We start from the raw sequence: 12,668 nt of genomic DNA, 5'->3' as shown, positions 1-12,668 counted from the left end.
GGTGGATGCTTCGGAGATTGGGGCAGGGGCCGTTTTGTCGCAGAGAGGCCCTGGGTGCTCTGTTATGAAACCTTGTGCCTTTTTCTCTAGGAAGTTTTCGCCTGCCGAGCGAAATTATGATGTGGGCAATCGGGAGTTGTTGGCCATGAAATGGGCATTTGAGGAGTGGCGTCATTGGCTCGAGGGTGCTAAGCATCGTGTGGTGGTCTTGACTGATCACAAAAATCTGATGTATCTCGAGTCTGCTAAACGCCTTAATCCGAGACAGGCCCGCTGGTCATTGTTTTTCTCCCGCTTTGATTTTGTTGTCTCGTATTTGCCAGGTTCAAAGAATGTGAAGGCCGATGCTCTTTCTAGGAGCTTTGTGCCTGATGCTCCTGGAGTCGCTGATCCTGTTGGTATTCTTAAAGATGGAGTTATCTTGTCAGCTATTTCTCCGGATCTGCGACGTGTGTTGCAGAGATTTCAGGCTGATAGGCCTGAGTCTTGTCCACCTGACAGACTGTTTGTCCCGGATAAGTGGACCAGCAGAGTCATTTCCGAGGTTCATTCCTCGGTGTTGGCAGGTCACCCGGGAATTTTTGGCACCAGAGATCTGGTGGCCAGGTCCTTTTGTTGGCCTTCCTTGTCAAGGGATGTGCGGTCATTTGTGCAGTCCTGTGGGACTTGTGCTCGAGCTAAGCCTTGCTGTTCTCGTGCCAGCGGTTTGCTCTTGCCCTTGCCTGTCCCGAAGAGACCTTGGACACATATCTCCATGGATTTCATTTCTGATCTTCCGCTATCTCAGGGCATGTCCGTTATCTGGGTGATATGTGATCGCTTCTCCAAGATGGTCCATTTGGTTCCTTTGCCTAAGCTGCCTTCCTCTTCCGATCTGGTTCCTGTGTTTTTCCAGAACGTGGTTCGTTTGCACGGCATCCCTGAGAATATTGTGTCAGACAGAGGATCCCAGTTCGTTTCCAGGTTCTGGCGATCCTTTTGTAGTAGGATGGGCATTGATTTGTCGTTTTCGTCTGCTTTCCATCCTCAGACTAATGGACAGACGGAGCGAACCAATCAGACTTTGGAGGCTTATTTGAGGTGTTTTGTCTCTACTGATCAGGACGATTGGGTGACATTCTTGCCGTTGGCTGAGTTTGCCCTTAATAATCGGGCTAGTTCCGCCACCTTGGTTTCGCCTTTTTTCTGCAACTCTGGTTTCCATCCTCGCTTTTCTTCGGGTCATGTGGAGCCTTCTGACTGTCCTGGGGTGGATTCTGTGGTGGATAGGTTGCAGCAGATCTGGAATCATGTGGTGGACAACTTGAAGTTGTCACAGGAGAAGGCTCAGCGCTTTGCCAACCGCCGCCGCGGTGTGGGTCCCCGACTACGCGTTGGGGATTTGGTATGGCTTTCTTCCCGCTTTGTTCCTATGAAGGTCTCCTCTCCCAAATTTAAACCTCGTTTTATTGGGCCTTACAAGATATTGGAAATCCTTAATCCTGTATCTTTTCGTCTGGATCTTCCTGTGTCGTTTGCTATTCACAATGTATTTCATAGGTCCTTGTTGCGGCGGTACATTGTGCCTGTAGTTCCTTCTGCTGAGCCTCCTGCTCCGGTGTTGGTTGAGGGCGAGTTGGAGTACGTGGTAGAGAAGATCTTGGATTCTCGCCTCTCCAGGCGGAGGCTTCAGTACCTGGTCAAGTGGAAGGGCTATGGTCAGGAGGATAATTCCTGGGTGGTCGCCTCTGATGTTCATGCGGCCGATTTAGTTCGTGCCTTTCATGCCGCTCATCCTGATCGCCCTGGTGGTCGTGGTGAGGGTTCGGTGACCCCTCACTAAGGGGGGGGTACTGTTGTGAATTTGCTTTTTGCTCCCTCTAGTGGTTACTAGTTTTTTGACTCTGGTTTTTCTGTCATTCCTCTTATCCGCACCTGGGTCGTTAGTTAGGGGTGTTGCTATATAAGCTCCCTGGACCTTCAGTTCAATGCCTGGCAACGTAGTTATCAGAGCTAGTCTGCTGTGCTCTTGTCTACTGATCCTGGTTCCAGTTATATCAGCTAAGTCTGCCTTTTGCTTTTTGCTATTTGTTTTGGTTTTGTATTTTTGTCCAGCTTGTTCCAAATCTATATCTTGACCTTTGCTGGAAGCTCTAGGGGGCTGGTGTTCTCCCCCCGGACCGTTAGACGGTTCGGGGGTTCTTGAATTTCCAGTGTGGATTTTGATAGGGTTTTTGTTGACCATATAAGTTACCTTTCTTTATTCTGCTATCAGTAAGCGGGCCTCTCTGTGCTAAACCTGGTTCATTTCTGTGTTTGTCATTTCCTCTTACCTCACCGTCATTATTTGTGGGGGGCTTCTATCCAGCTTTGGGGTCCCCTTCTCTGGAGGCAAGAAAGGTCTTTGTTTTCCTCTACTAGGGGTAGCTAGATTCTCCGGCTGGCGCGTGTCATCTAGAATCAACGTAGGAATGATCCCCGGCTACTTCTAGTGTTGGCGTTAGGAGTAGATATATGGTCAACCCAGTTACCACTGCCCTATGAGCTGGATTTTTGTATTCTGCAGACTTCCACGTTCCTCTGAGACCCTCGCCATTGGGGTCATAACAGGCTCCCTCCTGTGGTCATGAGTGGTACTTTGTGAGTTCTGTTCATGGGCTCACTCTGGTGGCTTTTAGTGTTACGGCTGGTCTGTAGCTGGACTCCAGCTGCCTCGTTTCCTGCTAGACCTGCTGCCTATTTAACTCCATCTGGACCTTCACTTGTTGCCTGCTGTCGTTGTATTCAGTACTGGTTCAGATCTCTCTGGGACTTCCCTTGTGACCTGTCTCCTCGTGGAGAAGCTAAGTTCATGCTAGTCCATTTTTGCTCATTACTATTTGAAAATGTTTCTCAGTATGTTATGAGTTCAGTCCAGCTTGCTTATATGCTATTTGATTGCTAGCTGGAAGCTCTGGGGTGCGGAGTTGCGCCCCTCACATCGTGAGTCGGTGTGGGGGTCTTTTTGTATTCTCTGCGTGGATACTTTTGTAGTATTTTATACTGACCGCACAGATTCCTTGCTATCTTCTGACTATTTAGTTATTAGCGGGCCTCATTTGCTAAAACCTATTTTCATTTCTATGTTTGTGTTTTCCCCTTAAACTCACCGTTATTATTTGTGGAGGGCTGATTCACTTTGGGGAAAATTTCTCTGAGGCAAGTGAGGCTTTGTTTCTCTCTAGGGGTAGCTAGTTTCTCAGGCTGTGAACGAGGCGTCTAGGCCGAGTTAGGAACGCTCCACGGCTGCCTATATTGTGTGTTGATAGAATCAATAGAATAGAATTGCGGTCAGTAAAGTTCCCACATTCCCAGAGCTTGTCCTTATTTTTGGTTTACCCATCAGGTCAGTTCATGTGTTCCTTACCACCAGGATCATAACATTACAGCAGGCCCGTAAAGTGTTAATGCATCGCAAAAGAGGGATAAGAGAAGCTCTGAGGTTTTTTTTTTTCCTCTGCAGTGTGTTTAGCCTCTCTCCTCCCCTTTATCTCTGGGTGGTTCAGGACTCAGCTGCAGATATGGACATTCAAGGTCTGTCCTCTTGTGTGGATCAGCTTGCTACAAGGATACAAAGCATTCAGGATTATGCAGTTCGCAGTCCTATGTCAGAACCTAAAATACCAATTCCTGAGCTGTTTTCTGGAGATAGATCTAGGTTTTTGAATTTCAAAAATAAATGCAAATTGTTTCTTTCTCTGAGACCTCATTCCTCTGGTGACCCTGCTCAGCAAGTTAAAATTATTATTTCTTTGTTACGTGTTGACCCTCAAGATTGGGCATTCTCCCTGGCGCCAGGAGATCCTGCATTGCTAAATGTGGATGCGTTTTTTCTGGCGCTTGGATTGCTTTATGAGGAACCTAATCTAGTAGACCAGGCAGAAAAGATTTTGCTGGCTCTCTCTCAGGGTCAGGATGAAGCAGAGGTTTACTGTCAGAAATTTAGGAAGTGGTCTGTGCTCACTCAATGGAATGAGTGTGCTCTGGCAGCGATTTTCAGAAAGGGTCTTTCTGAAGCCATTAAGGATGTTATGGTGGGGTTCCCCACGCCTGCGGGTCTGAATGAGTCAATGTCTTTGGCCATTCAGATTGATCGACGTTTGCGGGAGCGCAAACCAGTGCACCATCTGGCGGTATTTTCTGAGCAGAAGCCTGAGTCTATGCAATGTGACAGGATTCTGACCAGAATTGAACGGCAAAATCACAGACGTCAGAATGGGTTGTGCTTTTACTGTAGTGATTCATGTTATCTCAGATTGTTCTAAGCGCACAAAAAACTTCACTAAGTCTGTCACCATTGGTACTGTACAACCTAAATTCATTTTGTCTGTTACTTTAATTTGCTCTCTATCATCCTACTCAGTTATGGCTTTTGTGGATTCAGGTGCCGCCCTGAATTTGATGGATTTGTCTTTTGCCAGGCGCTGTGGTTTTGTCTTGGAGCCTTTGCAATTCCCTATTCCACTAAAGGGAATTGATGCCACGCCATTGGCCAAGAATAAACCTCAGTACTGGGCTCAAATGACTATGTGCATGACTCCTGCACATCAGGAGGTGATTCGCTTTCTTGTGTTCCATAATTTGCATGATGTTGTCGTGTTGGGTCTGCCATGGCTGCAGGCTCATAATCCAGTCCTGGATTGGAAAGCAATGTCTGTGTCAAGTTGGGGTTGCCAGGGGATTCATGGCGATGCTCCTTTGGTGTCAATTGCTTCTTCTACTCCTTCTGAAGTCCCTGAATTTTTGTCGGACTACCAGGATGTATTTGATGAGCCCAAGTCCAGTGCCCTACCTCCTCATAGGGATTGTGATTGCGCCATAAATTTGATTCCTGGTAGTAAGTTCCCTAAGGGACGACTTTTTAATTTGTCTGTGCTGGAACATGCCGCTATGCGGAGTTATATCAAGGAGTCTTTGGAGAAGGGGCATATTCGCCCGTCCTCGTCCCCTTTGGGTGCGGGGTTCTTTTTTGTGGCCAAGAAGGATGGTTCTCTAAGACCCTGTATAGATTATCGCCTTCTAAATAATCACGGTCAAATTTCAGTATCCTTTGCCACTGTTGTCCGATCTGTTTGCTCGGATTAGGGGGGCCAGTTGGTTCACCAAGATAGATCTTCATGGAGCGTATAATCTTGTGCGTATAAAGCAGGGCGATGAACGGAAAACAGCATTTAATACGCCCGAAGGCCATTTTGAGTACTTGGTGATGCCTTTTGGGCTTTCTAATGCCCCTTCTGTGTTCCAGTCCTTCATGCACGACATCTTCCGAGAGTATCTGGATAGGTTTATGATTGTGTACCTGGATGATATTTTGGTCTTTTCTGATGATTGGGAATCTCATGTGAAGCAGGTCAGGATGGTATTTCGGGTCCTGCGAGCCAATGCCTTGTTTGTGAAGGGCTCTAAATGTCTCTTCGGAGTCCAGAAGGTTTCCTTTTTGGGCTTTATTTTTTCTCCTTCTACCATTGAGATGGATCCAGTCAAGGTCCAGGCTATTTATGACTGGACTCAACCTACATCGGTAAAAAGTCTTCAGAAGTTCTTGGGTTTTGCTAATTTTTACCGTCGCTTCATCACTAATTTTTCCAGTGTGGTTAAGCCTTTGACGGATTTGACTAAGAAGGGTTCTGATGTGACGTATTGGTCTCCTGCGGCCGTGGAGGCCTTTCAGGAGCTCAAACATTGGTTCTCTTCGGCTCCTGTCTTGCGTCAGCTGGATGTCTCTCTACCATTCCAGGTCGAGGTTGATGCTTCTGAGATTGGAGCAGGTGCTGTCTTGTCACAGGGAAACTCTGATGGCTCTGTGATGAGGCCATGTGCTTTCTTTTCAAGAAAGTTTTCGCCTGCTGAGCGGAATTATGATGTTGGTAATCGGGAGTTGTTGGCAATGAAGTGGGCATTTGAGGAGTGGCGACATTGGCTTGAGTGAGCCAAACATCGTGTGGTGGTCTTGACTGATCACAAGAATTTGACTTATCTCGAGTCTGCTAAACGGCTAAATCCTAGACACTCTCGATGGTCGCTGTTTTTCTCCCGTTTCAATTTCGTGGTTTCATACCTTCCGGGTTCGAAGAACGTGAAGGCTGATGCTCTTTCTAGGAGCTTTGTGCCTGACTCTCCGGGAGTTTCTGAACCGGCTGGTGTCCTCAGAGAAGGGGTGATTTTGTCTGCCATCTCCCCTGATTTACGACGGGTACTGCAGGAATTTCAGGCCAATAGACCTGATCGTTGTCCACCGGAGAGACTGTTTGTCCCGGATAGATGGACCAGTAGAGTCATTTCTGAGGTTCATTCTTCGGTGTTGGCAGGTCACCCTGGGATTTTTGGTACCAGGGATTTGGTGGCTAGGTTCTTTTGGTGGCCTTCCTTGTCGCGGGATGTGCGTTCCTTTGTGCAGTCCTGTGGGATTTGTGCTCGGGCCAAGCCTTGCTGTTCTCGTGCCAGTGGTTTGCTTTTGCCTTTGCCTGTCCCGAAGAGGCCCTGGACGCATATTTCCATGGATTTTATTTCGGATCTTCCAGTCTCTCAGACGATGTCTGTTATCTGGGTGGTTTGTGATCGTTTTTCTAAAATGGTCCATTTGGTGCCCTTGCCTAAGCTGCCTTCCTCCTCTGATTTGGTTCCACTGTTTTTTCAGAATGTGGTTCGTTTGCATTTATATTCCTGAGAATATTGTGTCTGACAGAGGATCCCAGTTTGTGTCCAGATTTTGGCTGTCCTTTTGTGCTAAGATGGGCATTGAATTATCTTTTTCATCGGCCTTCCATCCTCAGACGAATGGCCAAACCGAACGTACTAATCAGACCTTGGAGACTTATCTGAGATGTTTTGTTTCTGCTGATCAGGATGACTGGGTGACTTTTTTGCCATTGGCTGAGTTCGCCCTCAATAATCGGGCTAGTTCTGCTACTTTGGTTTCGCCTTTTTTTTGCAATTCTGGTTTTCATCCTCGTTTTTCCTCAGGTCAGGTTGAGCCTTCTGACTGTCCTGGGGTGGATTCTGTGGTGGATAGGTTGCAGCAGATTTGGAACCACGTGGTGGACAATTTGACGTTGTCACAAGAGAAGGCTCAGCGCTTTGCTAACCGCCGTCGCTGTGTGGGTCCCCGACTTCGTGTGGGGGATTTGGTGTGGTTGTCTTCTCGTTATGTTCAGATGAAGGTTTCCTCTCCTAAGTTCAAGCCTCGTTTCATCGGTCCTTATAAGATTTTGGAAATCCTCAACCCTGTGTCATTTCGTTTGGACCTCCCAGCATCATTTGCCGTTCACAATGTGTTCCATAGGTCATTGTTGCAGAGATATGTGGTGCCTGTGGTTCCTTCTGTTGATCCTCCTGCTCCGGTCTTGGTCAAGGGAGAATTGGAGTATGTGGTGAAGATCTTGGATTCTCATGTTTCGAGATGAAGGCTTCAGTACTTAGTTAAATGGAAGGGCTATGGTCAGGAGGATAATTCCTGGGTTGTCGCCTCTGATGTCCATGCGGCCGATTTGGTTCGTGCCTTTCATTCGGCTCGTCCTGATCGGCCTGGGGGCTCTGGTGAGGGTTCGGTGACCCCTCCTCAAGGGGGGGGTACTGTTGTGAATTCCATCTGGGCTCCCTCTGGTGGCCTTTAGCGATACTGCGGGTCTGGAGCTGGGCTCAGCTGCCTCATTTCCTGCTATGCTGGTTCCTATTTAACTCCACCTGCACCTTTGTTTGTTGCCTGCTGTCGTTGTATTCAGTACTGGTTCTGATCTCTCTGGACTTCCTTGTGACCTGTCTCCATCCGGAGAAGCTAAGTCTTGCTAGTTCATGTTTGCTCATTTTTCTCTTGAAAATATGTTTCATTATATGATGAGTTCAGTCCAGCTTGCTTATATGTGATTTTTTGCTTGCTTGAAGTTCTGGGGTGCAGAGTGCGCCCCTCACATCGTGAGTCGGTGTGGGGGTTCTTGTATTTTCTGCGTGGATAGTTTTTGATAGTTTTTGTACTGACCGCACAGATCCCTTGCTATCTTCAGTCTATTTAGCGTTAGCGGGCCTCATTTGCTTAAACCTGTTTTTCATTACTACGTTTGTATTTTCCCCTTAACTCACCGTTATTATTTGTGGGGGCTGTCTAAACTTTGGCAAGTGAGGCTTGGCTTTCTCTCTAGGGGTAGTTAGTTCCTCAGGCTGTGACGAGGCGTCTAGGTTTTTAGGTAACGCTCCACGGCTGCCTTTAGTGTGTTTTGGATAGGTTCAGTGTTGCGGTCAGTATAGTTTCCACATCCCTAGAGCTCGTCCTAATATTCTGGTTTACCTATCAGGTCAGTTTGGTGATCCTACCACCGGATCATAACACACAATGTCAGGAAAAGAACATCTCGCCAACAATTAAGCATGGGGGTGCATCAGTGATGCTTTGGGGTTGTGTTGCAAAAATACCAAAGGAAGCATTTCTTGGGTAGAGGGAAGAATGGATTCAATGAAATTTCAACAAATTCTTGATGCAAACATAACATCATCTGTAAAAAAGCTGGAGTTGAAAAGAGGATGGCTTCAACAAATGGATAATGATCTTAAACACACGTCAAAATCCACAATAGACTACCACAAAAGGCAGAAGCTGAAGGATTTAGGGTACTGTCTCACAGTGGCACTTTTGTCGCTACGACGGTACGATCCGTGACGTTCCTGCGATATCCATACGATATCGCTGTGTCTGACACGCAGCAGCGATCAGGGACCCCGCTGAGAATCGTATGTCGTAGCAGATCGTTTGGAACTTTATTTCGTCGCTGGATCTCCCGCTGTCATCGCTGGATCGGTGTGTGTGACACCGATCCAGCGATGCATTCGCTTGTAACCAGGATAAACATCGGGTTACTAAGCGCAGGGCCGCGCTTAGTAACCCGATGATTACCCTGGTTACCATCGTAAATGTAAAAAAAACCAAACAGTACATACTCACATTCCGGTGTCAGTCAGGTCCCTCGCCGTCTGCTTCCCGCACTGACTGACTGCCGGCCGTAAAGTAAAAGCAGAGCACAGCGGTGACGTCACCACTGTGCTCTGCTTTCACTTTAGGCCGGCTCTCAGTCAGTGCGGGAAGCAGACGGCAAGGGACCTGATGGACACCGGAATGTGAGTATGTACTGTTTGGTTTTTTTTACATTTACGATGGTAACCAGGGTAAACATCGGGTTACTAAGCGCCGCCCTGCGCTTAGTAACCCGATGTTTACCCTGGTTACCCGGGGACTTCGGCATCGTTGGTCGCTGGAGAGCTGTCTGTGTGACAGCTCTCCAGCGACCACACAAAGACTTACCAACGATCACGGCCAGGTCGTATCGCTGGTCGTGATCGTTGGTAAATCGTTTTGTGTAGCGGTACCCCCAGGGTATGGCTCCACGGTCCGGAGGGGCGGCGGTATCGCCGCAGCGGCGAAGCCGCTCGGCGCTAAGCCCCGCCCCCTTTCTGGGACGCGATGGTGCCGGATGTGTACAGTACACATCCGGGATCATCGCACCCCTCGCCATAGGGCCCTGTGATATGCCTTGCGGGGACGCTGCGTCCCCGCAAGGTGTACGGACATGCTGCGATCTGAAAAGATGCGCAGCATGTCCGGAGTCGCAGGGCCGCCGCGTGCGGGTTTCCACGCATAGTGGAGACGGGATTTCATAAAATCCCCTCCACTATGCTGGAACATCTGGACGCTGCTTGTTTGACGCTGCAGCTTTCACAAGGGTGTGGTACTAGGTACTAATCATGAAGGATGCTCAAACGTTTGCATCAGCCCATTTTCCCTTTTGTATTTTTCCTTTAAATGTAAAAGATGAAAATATATATTTTTGGAATAAAATACAAAGGAAATGTGTCATCTTTAACTTGCTTAACTGTTCACAAGAACAGTAATTTTGCCCAGGGGTGTCAAAACTTTTACATGCGAATGTATAGTGAAAATCAATCTCTCATTTGAAGCCTGGCCACAGGCGTGGTTTCGAAGGAGCTCCATAATGACAAGCACGGGATCTTTATCAGACTCCCAGCTGTCAAAGCAACCCATTGGCGACCACCAGTCTACTGAGTGAGTTCAGTAGGCATATACGCCCGAAAACTATGCACGACAGAGCACACGTTGACTATGTTGGAACTATTATTGTTAATAGCCCCGTCGGCGTTCACGCTCGAGTCCCATTTTGCTGGGAGTTTGGACGTTAGCCCCAATGGGACAACTGAACATGGCAAAGAACGCCAAGTAAAACAGCCGTAAGGAAGAACTTGACTGGCCCACATAGAGCTCTGACTTTAACCACATAGAAAAACTGCAATGAAATAAAACTGAGATTGGGAGCCCAGCCCTCTCATCCAAAATTATTGTTTGACCTCACAAATTAATCTTCTGGATGAATTGGCAAACATTTATTGAGACACACTTTAAAATCTCATACCAAGGCTTCCCAGAAAAGTAGAAGCTGTTTTAGCTGCAAACTGGAGGACCAACTCCATATTCATGGCATATTACTTATATTGCTATATATGCTGTATACAAATATTAGTGTCATATTAATCCACAGATTTAGAATGGAATGTGATAAAAGCTCCTGCAGGTGTAATGTGTAGGTGTCCCAATACTTCTCTCCATATAGTGTACATGACCCAAGCAGTAAAGAGAGAAAGGCTGATGTACAGCAATGCCATGCAGAATGTATATAGTATTCATGTGAAACATATTCCTCAGCTTATTTTCTCCCAAAATAAAATTGTAAAAATAACAGCACTATGTTATGCCCGATTGAAAAAGAAAAGTTTTTAGAAAAACAGAGTCATATTTATGTGTATGACAAGTCTTGATAATAACTGAGCACTCCTTAAGGCTACTTTCACACTAGCGTTAACTGCAATACGTCGCAATGCGTCATTTTGCTGAAAAAACGCATCCTGCAAAAGTGCTTGCAGGATGCGTTTTTTCTGCATTGACTAACATTAGCGACGCATTTGCGACGAATTGAGTCGCAAACGTTGTGCGACGGTTGTGCCGTGTTGTGGCGGACCGTCGGCCGCAAAAAACGCTACATGTAACGTTTTTTGCTGCCGACGGTCCGCTTTTTCCGACCGCGCATGCGTGGCCGGAACTCCGCCCCCACCTCCCCGCACTTCCCCGCACCTCACAATGGAGCAGCGGATGCGCTGGAAAAATGCATCCGCTGCCCCCGTTGTGCGGCGCAGAGAACGCTAGTGTTGGTAACCTCGGCCCGACGCACTGCGACGGGCCGGGCCCGACGCTAGTGTGAAAGTAGCCTAATGGACATGAATTCTTTGACTTTACACTTCCGTGTGTTGTTGTAAAACTAATTGACTGCAAACTTGCACTAAATGTTGCAGAATCTAATCTCATGTGCATTCAATGCCTTCAATGATATTAAGCATTTTGTCTTTCTCATCTCTAGAATTTACAGTCAAAAGTTTCTGCACACATGTGGATATCACCACCTTCTCTCGGCTGCAAATTTTACGTCTGGATGGTAACGAGATTGAAAGTAATAATATCCCACCGGATACTCCATTATGCCTGCGAAATGCTGATATTATCAATATGTAACCAGCAAAGAGAGCGTGCGCCTTCTATTCTCTGTTCACTTATTCCTCTCTGCTCACAAATAACTGGGAAGCGACACATGCAAAGCAAGCACTCGACTACAGAGGAACACCAACCTTCTTGCAAGACTAGCAGTGAATTATTATTAAGATAACAGGGTAATTATTAGTTTGAGGAAACTACTCTGAAGATTCTATAATACGTACACAAGGCAAAGATATACAATCATTGCTCAATGAACAGGTTAAAAATCTAGCAGCATAAAGATGATCTAGTTACAGTGTCTTAAAGGGCACCTGTCACCTGACTTTGGCGGGACCAGTTTTGGGTCATATGGGCGGGGTTTTCGGGTGTTTGATTCACCCTTTCCTTACCCGCTGGCTGCATGCTGGCCGCAATATTGGATTGAAGTTCATTCTCTGTCCTCCGGAGTACACGCCTGCGCAAGGCAATATTGCCTTGCGCAGGTGTGTACTCCGGAGGACAGAGAATGAACTTCAATCCAATATTGCGGCCAGCATGCAGCCAGCGGGTAAGGAAAGGGTGAATCAAACACCCGAAAACCCTACCCATATGACCCAAAACTGGTCCCGCCAAAATCAGGTGACAGGTTCCCTTTAAAGGGGTTGTCTGGTCTTCTGATGCAAGTTTGCAGTCACTCTATGTGACTGCAAACTTTTGAATCCTTAGAGCACATGCACCACATACTGACAGGATTCTCCGTTATTGCAGCCGAGAGCAGGCCGTCGTGTGACTACAAGTATGGGGATGCAGTCACTTGCACACTAGATATGTGCAGCCTCACTCAATACAGGCGAATTGAGCAAGCCAGAGCTCGTCTAGTCAGAAAATGGCAGGAAGTATGCATAGAACATACTAGCGATCATGTGGCTGCCTGCTCTCTGCAGGCTAGAGAATCCTGACAGCACGCAGTGTACGCAGTGTACGCAGTGTAAATATTCAGAAGTCTGCAATCACATAGAGTGACTGCATATTTTCACCACTTATAGAATATTATAGCATATTACTAGTGGTTCTACCTTAGTCTTTCCCCTTAATAACAGAAATACCATGAAAGAGTCCTACTGTA

The 12,668-nt window shown here is 47.1% G+C and overlaps 1 protein-coding gene across 1 annotated transcript in view; it reads left to right on the top strand.

Moving 5' to 3' along the window:
* FMOD (fibromodulin) overlaps positions 1 to 12,009 on the top strand; it is a 48,202-nt gene extending 36,193 nt beyond the window's left edge. The window contains exon 3 of the mRNA XM_077299558.1: positions 11,430 to 12,009. Coding sequence (XP_077155673.1) covers positions 11,430 to 11,581 — 152 coding nt within the window. The 3' untranslated portion in view covers positions 11,582 to 12,009. The remainder of the gene's footprint in view (positions 1 to 11,429) is intronic.
* The last annotated feature ends 659 nt before the right edge of the window (positions 12,010 to 12,668 follow it).

This window comes from Ranitomeya variabilis, chromosome 3 (genome assembly GCF_051348905.1).
Source record: "Ranitomeya variabilis isolate aRanVar5 chromosome 3, aRanVar5.hap1, whole genome shotgun sequence".
Lineage (NCBI taxonomy): Eukaryota > Metazoa > Chordata > Amphibia > Anura > Dendrobatidae > Ranitomeya > Ranitomeya variabilis.
The sequence above is the reverse complement of the archived record's forward strand: the minus strand, read 5'-3'. Positions and strand labels throughout refer to the sequence as shown.